This window comes from Coenobita brevimanus, chromosome 8, assembly GCF_032717465.1.
Source record: "Coenobita brevimanus isolate Jiangsu-jjx chromosome 8, ASM3271746v2, whole genome shotgun sequence".
Taxonomy (NCBI): Eukaryota; Metazoa; Arthropoda; class Malacostraca; order Decapoda; family Coenobitidae; genus Coenobita; species Coenobita brevimanus.
In genome coordinates this window covers 49,666,086-49,690,892 of record NC_136961.1, presented here as the reverse complement: position 1 = coordinate 49,690,892, position 24,807 = coordinate 49,666,086, and the positions used below count along the sequence as shown (strand labels likewise).

The following is a 24,807-nucleotide window of genomic DNA, read 5'->3' as shown; positions in this document are numbered from 1 at the left end:
TTTTCTCAATACCTCCACCAACGAAACTGGAAGAAATTATGCATCGTCTGTCTGTCTGCTGCTGACTGTTTGTGGGCAAGATATCTCAAAAAGTTGTTGTCGGATTTTAATATAATATGGTGGATTGGTGGGCAGTGGGTCAAGGAAGAGTTTATTAGATTTTGAGATGGGTTCGGATCCTGATGCAGGGATAAACCATAGATTTCACTGGCGTCGGCAAAGGTTCTTAATCTCTGAGATTCAGTAACAGGGCAGACCTTGACCGTAGAATTAACTGACTGAATACGGGAGACCTTATAAATATTCGCCAAGGAAGAAAGAGGAACTACAACAGCAAATTTTAAATGTTACTGGCGTTGACGGAGGTATGCGTCCGCTGTCTATTGTTACTCTTGCTACCAGCAGACGTGTTTATTCAATTCTTTGCGGACCTCTAGTAATGACAAGGTTAATGAAGTCTGTATCTGTACCCTCTAGCCTAAATCTCTGGACTTCGTAAGGTCTGCCTCTGGGGAATAAAATCTCCACAAGTGAACCAGAGTTGAACACCTAAAGTCACCATAGTAAAGGGGTAATAGAGAATGTTATTAATTCTTCGGATATGTAGAGCGTCTGTGTGCTGAACAAAACTGTCTATAATGTAAGAGAAACTGTTTATTATCATTTAGGACTGAATCACGCAATGAGAGGAGTAAAGAAGAATTAGGTCAAAACACAGGGCACAATACGCTTCCAGAATAGGGTGATTCCTAAGTAGCTTCAAATATTTCGTAACACCCCTTCCTTGGCGATTTAGTCTGCTCATTGCTTCTCAAGAGCATCTTATGTGTCACCGATGCAAACTATGTCGGTATTAAATATATACAAATAACATGGGGGGAAAAGCTTAACCTGTGTGTGTGTGTGTGTGTGTGTGAGAGAGAGAGAGAGAGAGAGAGAGAGAGAGGGAGGGAGGGAGGGAGGGAGGGAGGGAGGGAGGGAGGGAGGGAGGGAGAGAGAGAGAGAGAGAGAGAGAGAGAGAGAGGTTATTACACCTTGCTATCATTTTCTGCTATTTAAATCACTCAGTATCACCATACCCTTAATAAATAACGTACAAAAATATATTAACCAGCCGTATCCAAAAAATAAATCGCTAAGGAAAAGGTACTAGGAGGCTACTTAAGTTGCGAGAATATGGACCTAGGAAGTGAAATCTTAAGAGACTGACGGCCGTAGCATTAAGACAGAGGACGAAGATTTACGGGATAATTTGTGACCACTGGATATGTTTAGCCTGCATGCCATGTTAGAGAGCGCATGAAGCAGTGAAGTAATGGGAAAGATAGGTTTTGGCTTCATCGTTTTTCTTTTTTTTCTTTTCTTTTTTTTAATGGCAGTCGAATATTGGCTTGAATTCCACTCTGAGATTTCAGTTTGACCCCTTGACTGCGAGATGTTCCTTTCACGAAAATAAATAAATAGGCAGGTAGATAGACAGATAAATAAATAAATAAATAAACAGGTAGATACACAGACAGGTAAACAAATAAACAGAAAGGTACGGTAGATACAGAAAGATAAATAAATAAATACACAGGTAGACAGACATAAATAAAGAAGTTGACAGGTCGATAGACAGATAAATAAATAGACAGGTAGATAGACAGAGACAGATAAATAAATAAACAAATCGTCTGGTGCTGTTCTGGATGAAATACACGAGCCTACAGGGTTAATTAAGATTGTCTGTAAATTCTACCTGCCAACACCTGCCACCATTTCCCCCAGGTAAATACAATCAATATAATTTGTAATCCTCTACCTGCTAACATCACGATTAATCCATTTAGTTCAATAATCCTGTACCTGCCAACATTTCCCTCAGCTGAATGAATCAATATAGTCTGTAATCCTGTACCTGCCAACACCTGACAACATTTCCCCCAGCTAAATAAAATCGTTCACTTGTGGCACGATTATCACACCACAATTGTACCGTCTCAGTGAAAGAGTTAATATGGTAAAATTAACTTGAATCAAACACTGGTATAACTGAGAGCTGGAGTGTTATTTGAGGCCGTTTTCTTCTTGGTTTAGATCTCGTAACACATTTTACTTGGTGATTTATACGACTAAAGTGATATTTTAAGGCCGTCTTCTTCTTGGTTTAGCTCTCGTAACACCTTTTCCTTTGGTGATTTATGCTGTTCAGTACATCTTAATATCCTCCTGTGTGCTACTGAGGCAAATCAGGTCGATGTTTACAAGATACATACAGCAAAATAAGGAATACTGAGGGTGTAACATGCAAAATGAATCGCTCAGGATCATACGCTACACTCTGCTACGCCAACCAGAATACGGCCATGCTAGTGAAGGGTGAAGGTGCTCAAGAGAATGCTGCAATCTATTAACACTTTCAGTACCATGATGTAAAGTTATATTTTATTTTTACCATTTCTAAAAACTTTTATTCATCTTACCATAAACTTGGGGAGACTTCTACTGCAGGAGATAGTCTTGATTAATTCCCTCACTATCTGGGGACTTTCCTTAGCTGAGTAAAATCGTGCGCTGGTTGCCTACGAAAAAAAATATATATTTACGCAGCCAAACTGATGTCACAATGTCCCTCAACGCCATGATGTAAACAATTGCCACACAATGTTATTCTTAATTTATACCGCCAGACGATGATATTTCTGCTATGTTACCACCAGGCGATTATACTGCAGAAATTACACAGATATATTGGTACTGAGGTGTGCCTACAAGGGTTCCGGCACCGCTTGGACTATCTTCACAGGGTCCAGGTGGGGCAGAAATTGTTGTATCCATAAAAATATCTATCCACCTATTGCCAGATGCCTTAATCCCGTAAGGGATGGCCACAAACAAATCGCCTCCATGTCATCCTGTCCAACTCCATGTCACTGCCCTGCTCCCAGCTCACACAACCCTGTCATATAATCCTCCCTCCATAAAATAAAATGATAATAATAATAATAATAATAATAATAAAATCAACATGTGGGAATCATTTCTTCTAAGTAACTTCCAGCACATTATAAGAAAAAAAGGAATTTGGTGAACCCCTTATTGCCACACCATTTCACTTATGCTCCCAGATGATTATATTCTTGATACTGGCAGACGATTTTAATCCTGCTCCAAGACGATTTTATTCTAACTACCAGCAGACAGATTAAAAACTACCTACAACCATGAGATTCAATTCCTCTATCGTCAAACTACAGGCATTGCATTCCTGTTATCGCCAAACGCTTAAATTTCACCAGAGACCTCTCGCAGACGAAATAATAACCCTAAATGAATGAACAGTTAGACGAAGGGTTATTAAAACGAAATATTAATCAGCTGAACAATATCGCTGACGAAGGAATAGACAAAGAAGTACAGATTATTATAGATGTGGACTGTTTAATGATAGCACCAATAATTACAGACGAATGCATCACTACAGACTGACGAGTAGCTAATTATAGACGAATTATTGAATAAGATGCACGAATTATTGTAAGTAAAAATTACAGACGCACGATTAATTAAGCAAATGACTGTAGATGAACGAATACATATGGAACGAATTATCAGAATACAGACGAATATAAACAAACGAAAAATTACGAAGAACGAATAACTGGCCACAGAAGGAATGAATGCAGACGACAAAACAAGAGAAGACTGGATGAATAAAGCAAATAATTTAAAAAGACTGGATGAATGAAACAAATAATTTATGACGAATGAAGAATTACAGACGAAGAAGGAATTATAGACGAACGAATATTAGAAGGCCCACAGGTTAACAGGAATAATTATAGACGACTGAATTCCACACTAAATGGGTGACACACAGATGTAGAACAGATGAAAGGAGGGCAGGGTAGGGCAAGGAAGGACAGGGCAGGGCAGGGTAAGGCAGAGCTCAGAAGGGTAGGGCAAGGTAAGCCAGAGAAAAGGCAGGGCAGAACACAGTAGGAAAGGGTAAGATGATGTTAAGCATGGCAGGGTAGGGCACCAAAGGGGACTGCAGGTTAGGATAGATGAGGGAGGGAAAAGGCGGGATTAGGTAGGACGGGACAGAATAGGGCAGGACAGGAGGGCGTAGGGCAAGGCAAGGTAGGATAGGGTAGGTGAGCGCAGGACAAAGGTACAGAAATGTCAGGGGTAGGCAGGACACGGTAGGACAGGGTAAGATAGGGTAAGGCAGCACAGGACAAGGCAAGGCAAAGCAGGACAATACAGGGCAGGGTATAAGAACACAGGACCCGCAGGACAAGGCAGGGCAGAAGGTGTTGAGTCACGAGAGGTCCACATCTCACTCCAGCCTGTAATCAGCACGGCGAGTTATGTGAGTGTGTTCCAAGGCCCCCCCCCCCACTCCCCTGCTCTCTCACTCACTCACACTGGCCACTCTAAGAAAACACTCACTCATCCTAACAATTCACTCACTCACACTGGATACTCATTTACTCACTCATACTAGCCACTCACTCCCCGTACCAATTCCCACACAATACTTAAACACTCATTCACTCACACTGGCTACCCACTCAACCTAGACACTCACACTGCACACATCCTAACACAGCAAACACCGCCTCACACTAAGACGGTTTTGTTCAGCCGTCAAAAAAAAAAAAAAACTTACAAACTCTACACATCAACCTTTTCCTGGTATGATCGTCCCTTCTGGAATTTCATTGATGCAAATAAGAGATGGTTTTATTCGGCAAAGTCTGACATGTAACAAACCCCTCCATTAATAAACACTTCCTTCTAAGCTGGATATAATCGTCTAGCGGTTGAGAGAGAGAGAGAGAGAGAGAGAGAGAGAGAGAGAGAGAGAGAGAGAGAAATTCGTCCTGCAACAATTCGAGGAGACGTAACTTTTGCGAATAAAACAGACAGCTAGACTAGACAGACTTAAAGACAGACAGACAGATTAGACAGACAGACAGGCTCGACATACTGAGAGACAAAGATAGGGCGATAAAAAGATAAACAGATAATGTAAATAGGTGTTAACGGGCCGGAACTTGTTATTAAACTCAACAACAGTTACTAAATAATAACGAATAAGAAGTAAATGAGAGGGAACGGCTGAAGAAATGGAGGTAAAGTGAGGAGAAAGTAGAGGAGCTGAGGGAGGGAGGGAGGTAGGGAGGAAGAGAGGAGGAAGGGTAGGGAGGGAAAGAGAAGGAATGTGAGGGAGGAAGGTAAAGAGACGAAGATGAAACATGGTATAAAGGGGGAGAAAAGAGAAGAGGAGGAGGAAGGAGGAGGGAAGCATGGAAGTGAAAAAAGGGAGAGGGAATGAAAGCAAGGAGAGAGACAGATATAGAGATAGACAGAAAGACAGACAGATAGCTAGACAGATAAAGAGATGAAGATGAGAACAAGGAAGACGGAAATAGCAAAAACAATGAATACCATAATTACAGAAAAAAAACAAAAAAGTAAACACGTATGTACGGAGAAAAACGAGTTCTAGAAATGGAGCGAAAAATAAAAATAAGTAGAAAGATAATTATAAGAGAGAAAAAAAAAAAAAAGAGGTAAAAGTGATGGGGCAAAACTGCGAAAAAGGAAAATTAATAATATAAAACAAGCTGGAAGGAAAAAAAAAAAAAAAAAGGAAATACACACACACAAATGAGAAAGAGAACATTTTTTTTGCGCTGAGAAATCTATAACAGAAAAATAAAAAATGAGAAAAAAATTAAATAGGAAAGTCGCCCGGCATGACGTCAGAAAAATGGAAATCGAAAGAAAACGAATGACAGCAACTGGACTAAGAAAACGAGTGTGTAGAGTAAGAAAACTGGACACGGAAGAAAACAACAGGACTAGCCTCTAAAAGCAAGGCAACGTGAATAAAGAAGAGGATAAAAAACACAAAACGACCCAGAGAAGAAAACTATAAGGAAAAACTGGGAAAAGGTCGAAAGAAACATATGTAAGTCGCCCTGCATAATTTTAAGACTGGAAAGTGAAAGAAAATGGGTGACAGGGTGACAGACTCTAAAAGTGAGAAAATGTAAATAAAGACAAATCACCCGACATAAAAATACAGACGGAATACTGAGAAAAAGGGGGAAAGAAAAGGTGTAAAGACGACAGGGAAGGGTGTGAATTAAGAGAAAACACGTCAAAATGGAAAAGGAACCCAGTATAAAATTACATACTAGACACTGATAGAATACAAGAAATGGAAATGTGAGAAAACGACAACACAGAATAAGGAAACTGGAAACAGAAAAAAAAAAAAACATGCAAGGAATAACTACCAAACGCAGGAATGTGTTAAAATGGAGGTTATCCTGCACACAATTATAACCTGGAAAGATACTGAAACAAAATGGGTGACGGGAACGTGAGAAAACGACAATACAGAGTAGGAAGACTGGACAGTGGAAGAAAAATAATGAATAAGCGACAAGAGTAACTTATAAAATTGATAATATAAGTAAATGTAGAAGGCTTCCAGCATCTATTACGAAAAATGGAAAGTGAAAGAAAATGACTGGTGGGAGGAGTAACAAAAAGTATATATATATATATATATATATATATATATATATATATATATATATATATATATATATATATATATATATATATATATCCCATTGGAGTCCAATATCCCGAGTACTGGACAGAACTGGGCTTTTTCAAGTCTTTATAAAGTAAGGAACCCCCGGGTAGGGACCTATGAGCTTCGCGACTATGAGCCGATAGGCGGAGGGCGTTACGCTTAGTACCCTCCCAGTGTCATGCCTCGCCCGGCACCCCTGGGATCCAATGGGATATATATATATATATATATATATATATATATATATATATATATATATATATATATATATATGTGTGTGTGTGTGTGTGTGTGTGTGTGTGTGTGTGTGAACAGAAACACTAAAAACAGAAAGGAAGCAAGAAGAACCATTAACAGCGAGAAAATATCAAACAGCGAAGCAACCAGCCATATTAAAATTCTACAAACTTACAGACCCTGATGTAGTCGGGAAACAATATACTGATGAGCTGAAAGACCGGAAAAAGGAAGAAAACGATAGGACTGACCTCTAAAACTAAGAAAACATCAAAATAGAGAAATAATTCGGCGCAGCATTAGGAAGAACGGAAAGTGCAAGAAAACGGGCAGTGGAGGCAGGGACAAAACTGACCTCTGGTTGTGGGCGAACTCATACGGTCTCGGTCCATCTTCCGTAGCGGGTCAGCTGTTGAGAGAAAATGAGGTTACTTATTACTCGCATGAACACAGAACTGCCAATTCCTAAAATAATAATAATAATAATAATAATAATAACCACCAGTAGGGGTACCCGGCGATGCTCGAGTAAAAGCCTGTGATTCTGCATACCGACATTGCCTGGGACTCTGGATGGTTACTCCCCCTGTGGGAATAGACTGCCGGGGTTCCATTTTACCCAATGAACCTGTTTCTCCCTGGGCTCATTTAACTACGGATCTATTCCCCATGGACCAGTTCCTACTATGGACCTATATTCCCACTACCCTCCCATCCACCAACCAACCCATCCCACCCACCCTGCCCTCACTCACTCACCCACTCACCCACTCACACTGCCCCACCACCACACCCACTCTCCCCCCCTCCCACCCACTTCACCCACCCTGCCCCTCCACACCCATCCATCCACTCAACCCTGCCCATCCACCCCACCCACTTTGCCCACCCGATCGATCAGTCCACTCATCCGACCCGTTGTAGCTAATAATGATATAGTTGTCGAGGTATAAAATGATGATGATGATGATAACAGACGAGATCAATTTTTCACTGTTGGTGAACTATGGGCAGAATAGGAGTACTTATTCAGGGCAGTAGCGAAAATTAAACAAACCACAACTACTAACACAGCATCCAACCCCACCACTATTACCTCAGTTACAAACACGATGTCGTAGCATTTCACGTATCCCTCCGACGTATCTGTTAGCGTACGGTACCATTTAGCCGTACCTGCCACTAATTAGCCTTTCCTGCAGTACCATTTAATTGTACCAGTCACCATTAAGCTTCTTCATTTCACTGCAGATATACCTCCGTTTATTATTACAGCTTGTAGGGAATTTTCATTTCAGTATATCACCAATCACATTATCCTTACCTATCCTCTCACATGTCCGTTCTTACCTTACCATTTAACCTTATCAGAAACAATCCCAGCTATTTTCTTTTCACAGTACCCAACCACATATCCATTCTTAAAACAGCCAATCCCTTAGTACCCCCTCTAGGGACCCCGAAGAACCCGGGGTGTAGGAGGCCCACAACTAAAAACATAGTCCACAGCATTTAAGCCGCAGAGACCAACCTACGTCCCAGGCAGCGGTTTAGATGAAAGAAAAACCTATGGACATCTCTAGCATTCAAATCCTGGAGCATAAGTACAGGGTTCCTTCTCCCATTGTTCTGTCACTGTACTGCCGTTCGATCTTCACCGTTTAACCGTGCCAGCCAGAAATGAAGCCTTTGCATTTCACAGTACACGCTCACAACCACTCCTACCCTAACAATGCACCGTACCAGCCGCGTTACTAATCACACCTGCACTGCACCGTATCCGCACCACACCGTACCATTCCACCGCACCATCCCGCCTCCACCCTACCATTTAAGTGTTGGCTACGATGTCTTATTCATGGACGTGTTTAGGTGAATGGGCCCGCGCGTGTGTATGTACGGCTATCATCACACCCAGTAATCTGCATGTGGGATAAGCGCTGCCCTGACTGTGTTGGTGGTCGGGGCTACATTTCTTTTTTTATCAATTTGCATCCCTCGTTTTTTTAAATCTATTTGCATCCCTCTTTCCACCTTCCCTCTCCTCCCCCCTTGCCTGTTTTTCTTGTCCTTTCTTATATTTTCCTTCTTATCACTTCCTTCCTTCTCTTCGTTCCTAACTACTCTTTCATATTTGGCCTTTTCCTCCGCTACTATTTTCTCGTCCCTCCTAACCCCGCTCTCTTTTTCTTTCCTTTCCTTGCTTCTCCATCTTTCAACATTCTTTCTTCTTACATTCCCCTTCACCTACCTTCCTAGTCCCATTCTCTCTCTCTCTCTCTCTCTCTCTCTCAACACCTTCACGCCTCGGAAGCTTCCCCTGTCTCCCTTCTCACTCTTTTCCCCTCCCTCCATCTCCCAACATCCTCTCCCTCTTCCCCTTCTCTCCTCTCCTCACCCTCAGCTTCCCTTCCCCTCTTCTTTTTTCTCTCAATATTCCTTTCCTCATTACCTTCTTCCTCCTTCAGCTTCCGTCCCTGCTCAACACCCGTTCTTTTCACTTCCCCCTCCTATCCTAATCTCTCTTCCATTTTTACCATCTCTCCACCTTTCCCCCCTCTCTACCTCTCTAACCCTCTCAGCTTCCCTCCTCCCTCCATCATTCTCCCCCTCCTCTCTACCTTTGCAAAGCCTCATCTACTCATCATCTCCCTCATCCTTTAGTTCCCTCCCTCACCCACATTTCTAATCCTCCTCCCGTACCCTAAATCTTCCTTTTCGCTCCTCCTTTCCCTCTCTCCCCTTCGTCTTGTCAACCTCCTCTCCCTCTCTCATTCCCTAACTTCCTCTCCCTCTCCATCGTTCCCTCCCTTCCCCGCTCTTCTCTCATCCTCCTCATCACCTACTCACCCCTCACCTTCCCTCCTCCCCCCCTCTCTCTCTTCACCTCTCCCCCTCACCTTCCCTCCTCCCCCCTCTCTCTCTTCACCTCCCCCCTTCCCCCTCCGCAGCGGGTGCAGTGGACGTGTGGCCAAAGAACCTCCACGTGCTGCCCGCAAAAAACTCTGGATTACGCCACCATGCCCCCACCCCCCACACACACACACCTCCCCTCCCCCCTACCACACACACACCTCCCCTCCCCCCTACCGCACACACACACCTCCCCCATCCCCCTACCCCAACCACAGTGTCTTCTTCCCCCCTCATCTCTCTCTTCGTCCTTTAGACCCAGTAATATTCCACGCTTCCTATTAAACTATTATTTCTGGGCGAGTCTTGTGGCTATCTATAACTTCTCAAACTAAACCCTGGAACATAATATGAACCCCTTCCGAACCTAGCTCAATATTCCTGTATCAAGTTAGCCTCAGATGAGTATGGGCAAGGAGCTGGTCAATATGCACAGCTGAATTATACTGCCCTATTTCTGATTATACTTTTTTCTTGTCATTATTTTTATTTGGAAAAGTGATGGCTGTCCACAGAGATTTTTTTTTAAGGATATTCTATAGGGAGATTGAAGTTGAAATTTCCGAAAACCACATCGTTAGTGCCTTTCTCCCTGGTCTCCCTTCTTCACCCTCCCCCCCTCCTCCTCCCTTCCACCACACTGTTCTCCCTTCAGCACCTTTCCCAGTCTTTTTCCTCTCCCTTTCCTTCTTTCTGCACCCTTCACCCTCCTCCTCATTCTGTTTTCTTAGCATTTTTCATTCTTGCACTTTTCCGTCTCTCCTTCCCTCCCTTCCTTCCTACACCTCTCCCTTCATGTGTGTGTGTGTGTGTGTGTGTGTGTGTGTGTGTGTGTGTGTGTGTGTGTGTGTGTGTGTGTGTGTGTGTGTGTTTGTCTTCCCCCTCCATTTTTCCTGCAGTCTCTCTCCTCCCCACACCTCTCCCTTCTTGTCTCCTCAATACTTTCCCTTCCCTCCCCCTCCCCCACTACCTTTCATTCTCTCCCTTCCTCCCTCCCTATCCTCCCTTTTATTCCTGCCCTCTTCCCTACATCTTAAGTATCTTCCTCCCTCCGTCCCTCCTTTCTGTTTCTCCCTCCTCTTTCCTACATTCCCTCCCCCCTCCCCCCTTCCCTCTCTCCACCATATGCTGTTTCCTTCGTTAATCTCTCCCTCATTATTTTGCTGCCTCTTTTTTTCTTTCGTATTTTTTAGTCAATTTTTTTTTCTTTTGCTCATCTCATATTCTTTCACATTTTCTCTCCCTGTCTTCATATATATTCTTCCTTCCACTCCCAGTTCATACATCCCTCCACCACCTCTCTCTCTCTCTCTCTCTCAGCACGCGCGGGCCACGAGTCTTCCCTCCCCATTAACACAACAATGTCTCCCCACGCGCGCACCTCGTTCTCTCTCAACAATTCTTCCCATTTTTTTTACCTCCGTTTTCTTTCGGCCAGGTCGTATTTAACCATTTTTTCCCCCAACGTTCTCTTCTGTTATTTTATCTTATTTTCGTTCTTCGTGATTCCTTTAGCTCCTCTTTTATATTCGCTGGAGTTGTTATTGTTCTGTTTTCGTTTTATTTATACGTATTTTCTCTTGTAACTATTTTCTCAACGTTATTAAGTGTTTCTTTGCTATCGTGCGTCATTACTGTTTTTACGTCCATATACCACATGTTTTCAATATTGTAAGGAGGCTACTGTCTGGTTTTCGATTTGAGGACTGGTTATAAGAGTATGTTTCGTGTTCTACTAGTTCTCCTCTTTTGGTTTTATTCGTAGTGTGTTAATTTTTAGATATCCTTTATTTCTCTCCCCCTTCACTCTTCGCCCGTATCCCCTTTACCGGTATTTTGTCTTTTTCTTACATTTAATCTCTCTTACACTCTCTCTCTCTCTCTCTCTCTCTCTCTCTCTCTCTCTCTCTCTCAGAAATTCAACAAAGCGACAAATAAGGACGTAATATTAAGAAAAGCGAGTGATACGAAGCGAAACACACAAAGGTCCATTTCAAAAGAGACGGGAGGTTCATATTTATGCGTCAAATGTGAAGGTTTGTCCCGCTCTCAGGGTTCAAATATTCTACCCCGGGTTCAAATATTTTCCCCCCGGGGTTCAAAGGCTCTTCATGGCTCCAATATTCTCCTCATAAGTCCAATATTCTCTTCACTATTCAATTATTCTCGTTGTTCCAATACTCTCTCTACTATTCAAGTATTCTCGCGGTTCCAATATTCTCTTTACTCTTCAAATATTCTCGCCGTTCCAATATTCTCTTTACTCTTCTAATATTCTTTTTACTACTCTAATATTCTCGCGGTTCCAATATTCTCTTTACTATTCAGATATTCTCGCGGTTCCAATATTGTCTTTACTAATATTCTCTTCATTATTCCAATATTCTCATCAGGTTTCCAGTCTTCCCTTCATAGATCAAATACTTTCTTAGGGGTTCAAAAATGCTGCAGGTTCAAAATATTCTCTCCATGGTACAAATATTCACCCAGTGTTTAAATACTCTACCATAATTCAGGTGTTCTCTAGTGTTCGAATATTCCCTTCATTATTCAGATACTCATGATTCGTAATTCTCCCTGATATTCAAGTATTCTCATCGGTGTATTCTCAACTGAGCTAAATATTCCCTTTAAGGTTTCAATAGTATTTTCATATTCAAATACTCTCTCTTCAGGGTTCAGATATTCTCTTCAGGGTTCACTTTACGTGGCTTAAATATTCTAATCATGATTCACATATTCTCAAGGTTCAGATGCATTTAGGATTCACTGTAAAGTATTCCCTTCAAGATTCAGATATTCCCTTCGGGGTTCAAATATTCCCTCCAAGGTTCAAATACTCTCTCCAAGGTTCAAATATTCTCTCCAAGGTTCAGTTATTCTCTCCATGGTTCAAATATTTTCAAAGTTCATATATGCCATTCATGGTTCAAATATTCTCCGTGGTTCAAAATATTCTCTCCGTGGTTCAGAATATTCTCTCTGTTCAGATATTCTCTCCATGGTTCAAATATCCTCTCCATGGTTCAGGTGTTCTCTCCATGGTTCAAATATTCTCTCCAAGGTTCAAATATTCTCTCCATGGTTCAGACATTTTCTCCAAATATTCTCTCCATAGTTCAGATATTCTCTCCAAGGTTCAGATAATTTAATCAGGGTTCAAATATTCTCAAAGTTCAAATAAATATCTAAGGTTCAAATATGTTCTTCAAAGTTCAAAATTATTCCCTCAAAGTTCAAAATTATGCCCTCAAAGTTCAAAACTAAACTCTCAAAGTTCAAAATTCTTCAAGGCGTTTCCTGTATCTTTTTTTTTTTAGTGTTCTTTGTTCTTACTTTGCACTCTTTATCTGACGATTTTTTTTTTCTAATTCCTTTCATATCACCTTCATTTTTCATCGCCCGTTTGCTCACCTGTCTTCCTCTTTCTTCTTTTTTTTTTTTTTGGGGGGGGGAGCTACCGATGTTCAGTTTTGTTCAGGTTACGAGGGATTTTTTTTTCGTAACGTGTGTTTGAAAAGTTTAAAAAAAAAAAAAATCCATCAGTAACTTCTTAACAATGACGTCCTTATGTGCTGGCTACCTCAAGTGTGTGTGTGTGTGTGTGTGTGTGTGTGTGTGTGTGTGTGTGTGTGTGTGTTCCAGCTAAGGGGACAGCTATGGCATTAATGGGGGGGTCAGAATCTATCCATTAACTCTGAACGATGGCATTTTTTTTTCTTACATTCTTCTTCCGCAAGACAATTTCACTCAGAGGAATTCTCTCGTAGTTATGGCGTTAAAGTCAATCTCTATAAATATATTCTAAATAAATGAGGTTTTAAATACTACTGTTGCTACTACCATACAAATTAATTCAACTTTAAAATATAACTATCTACTCAAGCTAACTCAGTATATTCCTCCTAATACAACTATGATTATATGTTGAACCAAAATGGCGCCAGTGTCCATCCTCGTCTCCCCCCATCCCTCTAGCGGCGGACACACGCACTAATATCACGCCTTAGATTTCAATAAAAGGCGCTGATCTGATTTACACAATATCATTCCGCCGTAATTGGTATCGGAAATGCATTTACACGACCCGACCGCCATGGTTTAAAGCCAGACCAGTCATTTCCGCGCCAAAGTTTTAGTCGACACGTTAGACAACCCTTTAATGCGGGGGGACAACTCCGGCATTTTGTTTCCACCCTACTACAGTCGTTTCACCTTAACTTGATCCAAATTTCTGTCTTTAATTTGGGCCAGATTTTTTTGTCTTTAACTCTGCACAGCTTTTTGTCTCGTTGTAGTTTATTTCATGTAGATCAATGACTTAGAAAGACAATGCTATGGCTTTACATCCTTTCCATAGCACCTCCTCGTGACTACTGTAGTACCCTATTCTAGCGTCAGTCTAGCGATAAAACCAGCATTCACGAGGGAAATGGCATTTTTAGGTCAAGTTAAAGGAAATCTAACTCTAATGACATTTATTCGCCAGATCTATTGATGGATTCGCCAACTATAGAACCTAATCAAAGTTTGAACGTTAATAATAATAATAATAATAATAAATAATAATAATAATAATAATAATAATAATAATAAATTTATGAACTTTATAAAGCTTAAAGTTTGAATATGGATGTTTATATTTGTATTTATCTTCACTCCTACTGCTATCTAAACACTCCAATCAGGTATCAGTGAAGAGACAAAATGCGAAAACAAAACGACGTGATAATACATGGTTGTTATAGAGATTTGTTTACCGTAAAAAAATTGTAAACTTCTTTAATCTCAAGACGCATTCTGTTGTTTACTACTCCTACCTCAAGAGACGATGTTACTCAGTTTCGGAGACCTGTTTAAGATGGAGTGGTTAGAGATTACCGTAGTCTTCATTAACCCCTTTACCATGTTCCCCTAAGCTGAATACATTAGCGTAATACAGCCTTCCTCAACACGTTCTATATTTACTTGAACTTGGCCCTAACTTTCTCCCTCTTGCAGCTCATTTCACGGAGCTCACAGGCGGAAAAAGATGATGCTACTGCTCTATATCCTTTCCATAGTGTTCCTTTGTGATTGGCATCATATTCAAATGTTAATCTCTCCTTACACCTCAGTATTCAAGATGGGGAGATGGGGATTTTAGGCCAAGTTAGCGTAAAACAAGTATAGCAGGATCTGAGCTTAATAAACTAGTGTAGCCTAGCAGTATTAGCTCCTTCAGTATCAGTTTCAGTAACTTCTGGAAGGAATAAATTAGTGTGGCTATAATTTTCGCTCTAACTCGGCCTAAAACTGCCATCTCTTCGTCTTCAGTGCTGATTTAAACACTAGATTATGTGGCTAGTCACGAAGAAGTTCCATGGCGACGATGTAGAGTTGCAGCACTGTTTTTTTTTCTGCCACTCAGCTAAGTGAAATGAGCTGCAAAGGGACGAATATTCAGGCCAAGTTAAAGTGAATGCAATATAGTAACAGTAACAACGAATCTATTAAGAAAACAAGAAGGAATTTATCGTATACTGAAGGGGTTAAAATACCTCCATGTTAAGATCCGTTCTAACTACGGCCACAGATTCGCGCGGGCAACGTGTGCCACGAAATTTAATTGTCGCGCTACCAGACAAATGACAAGAGGGAAGCGTGCGATCAAAAGCTTACCAACTGAATTACGCTTTTTTTTTAAGGATTAATTAAGTAGCAGGTCCGCGGGTTTCAAAGTTACGCGTCTGTGATTCTCAAAACTCCCCCACATCACTCATGGATGGGGATTCTATATTGTGGGATTAGTTTTGATTGGTCATTTACGACGTTCAAATTGAATGGTATGGCTATGCCTTTCTGAAACACTAACTAATAATACTGGTAATCACAATAGTAATAATAATAATAATAATAATAATAATAATAATAATAATAATAACAGCACTACCTACAAAGAAAACATCAACAATACTAATACTACTACTACTACGACTAATAATAATAAAACATTCCCAGAACCATACAATAGAAAATTTAACCCTTTCATCCATTAGAGAACATTTATTTTCTTTTTATTACTACTGCCAGGCGATTTTCATTTGCTAAGGAGAGACCACCTCAGCCTGAAGGGGTTACTGATCATATTAACCCCTTCAGTACGACGATTGATGTAGCTACGTTATTCTACTCAGCGTAGTGAAGTTTGGCTGTAAAGGTGACAGAATGAGGTGGGGGAAGAAGCTGAATTGGGGTCGTGAGAGGTCGTTACTAAGGAGGGACAGACGGGTGGAGGGAAAAATATGGGGGAGGAGGAGTCGTTACTGAGTAGGGACGAAACAAGGCAGTGGAGGTTACGAGAGGGTGATGCGTTAGGTTGTTACTGAGTAAAGACAACAGGGCGGAGGAATAAGGTGTATGAGGGAGGGTGGTGTGTGGTGGGAGGCGGGGTCGTTACTGAGTAGGGACAGAAATATATGGATCAACTTAAGGGCACCCCTGACAGAAAACCTCTGGCAACATTAATATACAAAGCACTGCAATGCGGTAAAAGTTTTCATGATAATACGGGATGACGGCAGTAATTATAGCTCACTAATGCATATAGTGTACCAGCTTCAATAATATCCCTACAATAAGGACTATGGTAAAACCTAGTCCTAGCTTCTATCTCATACGAAATACAATTGTGTCTACATGATTCTCAGTACGATACTTGAATAATACGCGATAAATTAGCTATTGTAATACGCTACACGGTACAGGAATCTTTACGCAGTATAATACCAGTTTCTACAATATGCAATACGGTACAAGCTTCCATGATACGCAGTAAGGTACTAACATTAGAATACGGTACAGATTTACGTATTGCAATAAGGACGACCATTGTGCTACAAATCTGACCATGTAATATGCCACAAAGATGCACATTACATAATACGATACATTCCTCCTGTAAAGCATACTCGCCCATAACGCAGTACGGTACAATACGCAAGCCTTCATTACCGACATAAGGGTACAGGTATATTGGTAGGTGTTACCTGTGTTTTACTTCCCCACTCTCACCACACACACACACACACACACACACACACACACACACACACACACACACACACACACACACACTCCTTTCATCTCCATTTTGTTCCCAAACGCTCTCTTTCTCCCCCTCCCCCACTTCATATGCACCTTTCCCCCTCCTCTAGTCCCCTCTGTCTCTCTCCCCTCCACAAGCTCCTTTCCCCTCCTCTCCCCACTTTAACCTTTTACACACTCCTTCCCTCCCCAATCTCTCCATTTCTACACACTTTCTCACTTCATGCACACACCTTTCCCCTTCCCTGCCCCCTCTTATTCGCCCCTTCGGACTCGTCAACCCCACACACTCCCCCTCCTTCACCTTCCCTCCGACCTCGCTCCCTCTTCGACCCTCTCTCCCTTGCCTCCCCCTCCATCTCCCCCTCACTTTCCTCCTCTCCCCCGTCTCATCATTTGCATGCCAGGGCGCTATACATCAAGGCACTGTGTTTATCCACGCATATGATGAGCCACAGTCGATATCCACCTCAGCGGCCGGCATACCCCCACACACCCTCACTACCACACACCATTAGCCAGTCAGGGGAGAGGCAATAATTTTTTGCGATATTTGACTGCATAGAGGAGTACCGTACGAACCATCCGTACCATTAGCAATAAATATAATACACTGAGGTACACTGAACTAAAGTATATTTCCTTACACTCGCTACTACCATACACACGAGTATCCAGTCACCGGGATACCTTTTTTGCGATGTTTGACTGCATGAAGGAGTACTGCATTAGCTATTTATATAATTTAGGGAAGCAGTACTTTAAGATATACAGACCTGTCATATTCCTCCACTATCACAACCACCACACACACGAATATCTTTCTTTTTTTCTTTTTTTGCGATATCAGACTGCATAAAAGAGTACGGTAAATTATATCACCATCATTTAGAGAAGCAACACTCTAAGGCCCCAATTCTTGTTGCGTACGAAAACTCCCTAACACCTATTCTTAAGCGATTTATTGTGCTTATTACAGCTTACTGTCCTCCCCTGTGTTATATAAATCCATCTAACATCCCCATACTCTGCATAAGTAACATACAGGATATTAACCAGACATATCCAAAATAAATCGCTAAGGAAGAGATGTTAGGGAGCTGCCTTAATTGAAGAGAATGTGGACCTAAGCTATGCCTTATTATAAATCTCTCACATAAAACACATTAATAAACAACAAAGAGACAGGATAATTTCGCAGTATTAAAGGTGCATAAAGAAAGCTACCGTATTAAGTATTTTACCATTTAGGGATGCAATACGATAAGATAAAGAGTATTATTATTTACTCATTATGCAGTACAATACAAAGGAGGTCTAAGTAATGATAATATTTTAGACTTAGAATGCAATACTCTCTCTCTCTCTCTCTCTCTCTCTCTCTCTCTCTCACACACACACACACACACACACACACACACACACACACACACACACACAAAGGAATAGTCAATGAGGTTAATAATTTTCGGGAATAGTAGTTTATTTCATTCTCTTGGCCATAGACAAGGAACAACTGGGATATGTGTATCTGTGTACCTCCCTCTTTCTGTGTGTGTGTGTGTGTGTGTGTGTGTGTGTGTGTGTGTGTGTGTGTGTGTAAAAGGAAATATGCAGCGAAGTTGAATCTTGTGGCAATAGATTAAACAGAACATAATATTTCTTTAGCTACAAGATAGACCTAGAGAAGTTAAACTCTCTCTCTCTCTCTCTCTCTCTCTCTCTCTCTCTCTCTCTCTCTCTCAGTTTAGGGTGAGACTTCAAAAATGGAAGGTTTAGAGAGAGAGCCTTCATTAAACCCCACCAATCCCAAAGAGTCCCGCCAAATATCAATAAAACCGTCTAAAGATAGCAAAAATAAAAGACAAAACGCGTCACCAGATTGAAGGGGTTAATTTTAGGCAACCCCTTGACCACTCTCACGTTTTGTATATTTCTATCTTGCTAATGGTGGACGTTTTTATTTTATTATAGAGAAGAAATAGTGGGGATAGGTTTTAGAATTTTTCACCAATATTCATTTATATTTACTGTATTGTCTGAGGCTATAATTTTACTAGGACAGGCGTTGATCTCAATGGCAAGGGCCAAGATGGTAATGAAAAAACAGAAGATGAAGAAAGAGGAGAAAAAGGAAGAGAAGAAGAGAAGGAGAAGAAAGACGAAGTTCAGGAGCAGGAAGAAGAAGAGACGATTAAGGAGGAAGAAGAGATGTATAAGTGCTAAAATCCTCACCACCTCCACTTCCACGAGGAGGAGGAGGAGTAGGAGGAAGAGGAATTATGTCGGTATCAGAATATTCCTCCACCGTCTCCTCCACACCATAATAATTATAATAATAATAATGTGCACTCTCTCTCGCCTTGTTACTCCTCCTTACTCACTACATGAATATCTAACGTGCTTATGGATCTGAGAGAGAGAGAGAGAGAGATGAGAGAGAGAGAGAGAGTAATCACACACCCTCCCCTCCTTTTCTCACTATCTTATAATGTACTTTTCCTTTCTTCCTATCTCACTATCTTTACTCCTTCGCTTCCCATCCCTCATTCATCTCATCTATATTTCACTTCCTCTTCTATCCCTTCCTTTCCTCCATTTTCTCCATCCCAAGCTTTCTCTTTTTTTTATTTTTCCTTCTCCATCCATCTTTCCATTCCTCCCCTTCCAAGCCTTTTTCCCTTTTTTCCTTTCATTTCCATCCGCCTGCCTCCCATTTTCTTTCCCCCTTCCATTCCTTTTTCTATATATTTTACTTCACTTTCAATATTCTTTCCTTTTCTTCCTGCCTTCACCTTTTCATTCCTCTCGCCAACGTTCCCCATTCTTCCATTCCTCTCGTCCTTCCACCATTATTTCATATCATATCTACACTCCTAATAATTCTCTCTCTCCCTCCCTCTCTCTCTCTTATTAAATATCACCAGTTCTACTTTTCTCCATCTTACATCCTTATCTCATTCTATCTTCTTATCTTTTTCTCATATTCCGTTCCTCTTTCATACATTCCATCCTTCCATTATTCTTTATCTTCTCTAGAATCCCAACAACGCACCTCTTCATTAAATATTATGCATACTACTTTTCTCCCCCTTACCTACAGTACATCTCTATAACTCCTTTCGATTCTAGATCTTTCATCCTAATCTATTTCTCTTCTTCCCATCTCTCTTTCACTATTCCTACCTCATCTGCACACACAACAATGCCTGTCCCCATTAAATATTAGTCACCCCCCCCCCACATGCCCAACTCCCATTACGGACCCACTCGATACCAAAGAAGAAGGTATTTTTGCTCACTGGGTTAATTTATATGTCTGCCGCTAGAGTGCTCCACCGTGCAATATTTATCAACACAGCTCTCAGGCCCTTGTCAATAGCTGGCTCCCTTGTGCATTACCCGCTGCTTTAGGATGCTAATTCCGTGGAAGAGAGAGAGAGAGAGAGAGAGAGAGAGAGAGAGAGAGAGAGAGAGAGAGAGATCACCAGAAGGCACACTCGAACTTTGACCTTGACCCCCGCCGTGACTTGTCGCTGACCTGCATTACTATCGAATCCCTTCCTCCCATCCCCACACACAATGCATACACCAATTTGTATCCAACCTGGGCACATAAATACAATACATACAGATATACACAGAAAGTCTCGATCTCAATATACACGCCTTCATCATCGCTAATCATCTAAAGCTCTGATACTAGATAGAAAAGAAAAATTTGGGACTAAATGCAAGACAGGCATATTAAAAAAAAAAAAAAAAAAAAATAGCTTAACGGCTTTATATTCCGGGACGCTACAGACTCAGATCACCATATAAACATTTTTCCTCATGCTGCCCAGTTATTTCAAGTACAAAACAATTCTCTTCTTGACTGTATCAAACATTAAAGTTAGCACTGTCGTCAAAATACATTTATAATATATACAAAAATTACATCAATGAGCAAGCAACTATATACACAAAAATACGTCAATACACAGACCATATCAATACATAAAATCTCCATACATCATACACCAGCTTAAACGTATAGCTATCACTTCCCTTGCCAACCGTATTACAAACCAGAAAACAGCCATACTCACTAAGCGCATACCTTCCCGCAAACGCAATAAAATTTATGATTTACTTCCTTCAGTCCTCCTTCCTACTAGTTGAATCCTTATAAAGTGACACATAGGCTACGCAATTAATTCTACTGTCTTATTCTCCCCTGGTACACAGCTTAGGAGACCAAGCCTCTGCCAAAGCCAATAAAATCCGGGTCCACCTGAAAATCTAATCAGCTCTTCCTTGACCCACTGCTCACCTGTCAACCAAATTTATCTGAAATTCGATCAAAATTTTGAGAAATGTTGTACACAGACAGACATGGGTAAGCACATAACCCCAACCAACTTCGCTGGCGGCGGTAATAACAGTTTCTGCATATGAACCAAGCGCTTTAGTTAAAACCGAGACCTACATAACACGCGCAGACTAACAAACTTTCAAGTAAACGACGAGCTACGAAAATTATTTCAACACACACACACACACACACACACACACACACACACACACACACACACACACACACACACACACACACACACACACACACACACACAAATCAGTAATCAAAACATACATGCATACATCCCTTACAGTATATCGGTAGACCACACTCCTCTCACATATCTACAGAATACATTTCCCTTGCAAGTCGTATTACAAACACTTATCTGGCCAAAGAATTGCAGTTAAAAATACAGATAATATATTTAGCTAGCTAGATATTTATCCATTCCTGTATTGCCTCATACGGAACGTAGGGGCCGGGGCTAGGCTACTTGGTCCCAAAAATTAAGGCGAAGGACCAGACACTTCCCTGAGCGGAATTACGTGAACAATAAACCCTAACCAGTCCCTGGATGTTGTATGAGCGCCTTACCCCACTGGCTCTCAGGCTTCCATTTGGTTACATGCTTACCATCCAATGTACTATATAGACTAAATGGTTTCCTGGGCTAAAAGAAACCATCCATTAAAAAAGTGTCATTTAAAAATATGCGTCCATGACATAAAATCTGCATTCATCACACACTCCTTTCAAATGCACGACCTTTCCTTTGTCAACCGTAGCTCAATTTCTGAATAAACAATTGGGTATGAGAACTGCTTTAAAACTGGCCACACTGGGTAAACAAAACAACAAAACAAAACAAAAACATCACAAACTCAATCACATAACCCTCTCCAAAGCACAACAGCTTTCTTGTCAAACGTATTACGGTGTTTTAATATCGAACACTAACCTAAAAAATACTTATACACAAAAAAAAAAAATAATAAAACAAGAGTAAGAAAACGTAGACCAACATTACATACATACATACATTCACCATCATATACCTAACATTCACCATAACATACATTAGGCTACATACATTCATCAACACATACATCTAGCATTACATACATACATTCATCAACACACACATCTAGCATTACATACATACATTCACCATCACATACATAAATCCACCATTACATACATACATTCAACATCACATACATACATCTATCATTACATACATACATTCACTATCGCATACACTTACACACACGTCTAAAAAGCTGAACATTTTCTATTTCCAAGCGCAACACCAACTTTTAAGCAACTATAGTTATAAAAAATTCACAAAAATTATAAGCACAGACTACCATACATGCATAAGTAACACCATCTGCTAAATTACACACACACACACACACACACACACACACACGTCTCTAATGCATAACACTTCCTTGTCAACCGTATCACCACCCTCTCCAACGAATGTATTCAACGCACAAATTTATAGTTCCACTTCCACGAAAACGAGCCAGGATTTTAACGCACGCTCACGCTGAATGATTGAATACTTCTTCCTTTAAAAAAAAATAAAAAAAAATGCAGACCCAGATATGTAACACTAAACTCTATTCACTTTAACTTGGCCCAAATCTGCATCTTCTAATACTGAAAGAGAGAGAGAGAGAGAGAGAGAGAGAGAGAGAGAGAGAGAGAGAGAGAGAGAGAGAGAAACACTGAAATCTGATGCCAGTAAAGAACTTCAATGGAAAGGAGTCGTATTATTATCTTATTTTGCCAACGAGCTACGGAAATTAGTTATAAATGGGACAAAAATCTCCAAGGAAATGGGGAATTACTATAAAAATCAGTGTTATCAAGTTAGCGTATTTCCAGCGACACCTAGATATTTTTATTCCCATTTAACGACAGATTCTAACGTCCTGCCACAAGAAACCTACCGGTATTCTAGAGACTTGTAGTTTTAGCGATATTAGACATTTCAGTGCTTTTTACAGCGGGTTTTCATTGTGTGTGTGTGTGTGTGTGTGTGTGTGTGTGTGTGTGTGTGTGTGTGTGTGTGTAGAGAGAGAGAGATTATAAGCATTTGGTTTTTGGCAACGCTGGGATACGTCAATAACTTCGCTTTGTGTCGCATTCGAGGGCAAACCTGCATACAAACCAGCAATAACAGCTCTATTCATGCAGGGTATTTCTGTCCTCTGTTGACCAAACCTGCGCACAAACGTAATATTCGCCAGCATGCAAATAATTCGTCCATTAAACCTCTATTTGCCTACAGGGAGCTCTATTCATGCGGGATTTCTATGAGCCATTTACCAAACTCGCGCGCAAACGTGGTATTGGTGTTCATGCAAATAACCATAAAAGTTTCGCAGCCCTGTAACAATATATAACGAAAATACCGAATTCCTGGATACGGTGCATAGCCCTGTGAATTATGGAATCGCTCCTAGCCAGATTCTTGCTTGCTATAATATATTTTCTTAATCAATTCAAATATTATACATTCCAGCCAACAGTAAGCTGCTTCCTCGAATATCAAGTTATTATGTCTCGATATCAAACACTCCATTCAAAGTGGTTATGTGCTGCATATTAACTTTTTCTTGTCTTCCTTTATTTTATGGTAACCACCGGCAAAGGTATGCTAAAATATTAAATTACGCGATGTTACAAGCATTCTTTCAACTGTAACTGCCTCAATCTTAAATCACAGTTGCCTCAGGTGCGTTTTTCCTGTAATATCACCTCTCCACAACTTCCTAACAAAGGTAAGTACTATTAAGATTCTATCAACTGTAACAATCATTTGCAGGTGCTTTAAATATTCTACCAACCGTAACCCATTGTAATACTCCAACAACTGCAACCATTTCAAATATTCCAGCCACTTGTAACATTCCATCACCTGTAACTACCTTTATATTCATCTTTTACATCGCGTTTCAATATTCCATCTACTGTGCCCGTTTTTATTTTCAAACCGCGTTACCACACCAACCATTTCTCCCTCCATCACCGTAACGATAACACCTCGCTGTACTCCCTTTCTCTACGCGTTTTTCTTCCCCTGCTATAATCAATGCTATAAAATTATACTCCAAAGCGAGGCAGTATACCCGGCCGCCATAGTGTTATAGTCTAAAGTCGATACCAAAGTTGTTTCGTATTTATGCAAACTGTGGCAATGCATGACGCTGCGTTGTTCTTGCTTGCAATCCGTAGGCCGTATTTATAACCCACCCTGTGTTTGGCCGTATTTATAAACTCACTTAAGCTTGCCTGTATTAAACTCTACTAAGCTTGGTCGTATTCATCCTCTCTTAAGCTTGCCTGTATTAAACTCTACAAAGCTTGGCCGTATTTATAACCCACCCTGAGCTTGGCCGTATTTATTTTCTCCTAAGGTTGGCCGTATTTTATTAACGCTCTTAAGCTTGATCGTAATTATAAACCCTCATATGCATGGCCGTATTTAGCAACTTTAAGCTTGCCCGTATTAAAGTCCTCTAAGCTTGCCCGTATACTCTACTAAGCTTGACCGTATGTATCAGCTCTTAAGATTGGCCGTATTTATAAATCCTCTTAAGCTTGACCG

At 40.8% G+C, this 24,807-nt stretch overlaps 1 protein-coding gene across 1 annotated transcript in view; it reads right to left on the bottom strand.

The window, feature by feature from the left end:
- LOC145408019 (uncharacterized) overlaps window positions 1-24,807 on the bottom strand; it is a 113,820-nt gene that overhangs the window by 69,307 nt on the left and 19,706 nt on the right. Inside the window, exon 2 of the mRNA XM_080278822.1 lies at window positions 7,188-7,250. Within this exon, the coding sequence (XP_080134948.1) occupies window positions 7,188-7,250 (63 nt within the window). The remainder of the gene's footprint in view (window positions 1-7,187; window positions 7,251-24,807) is intronic.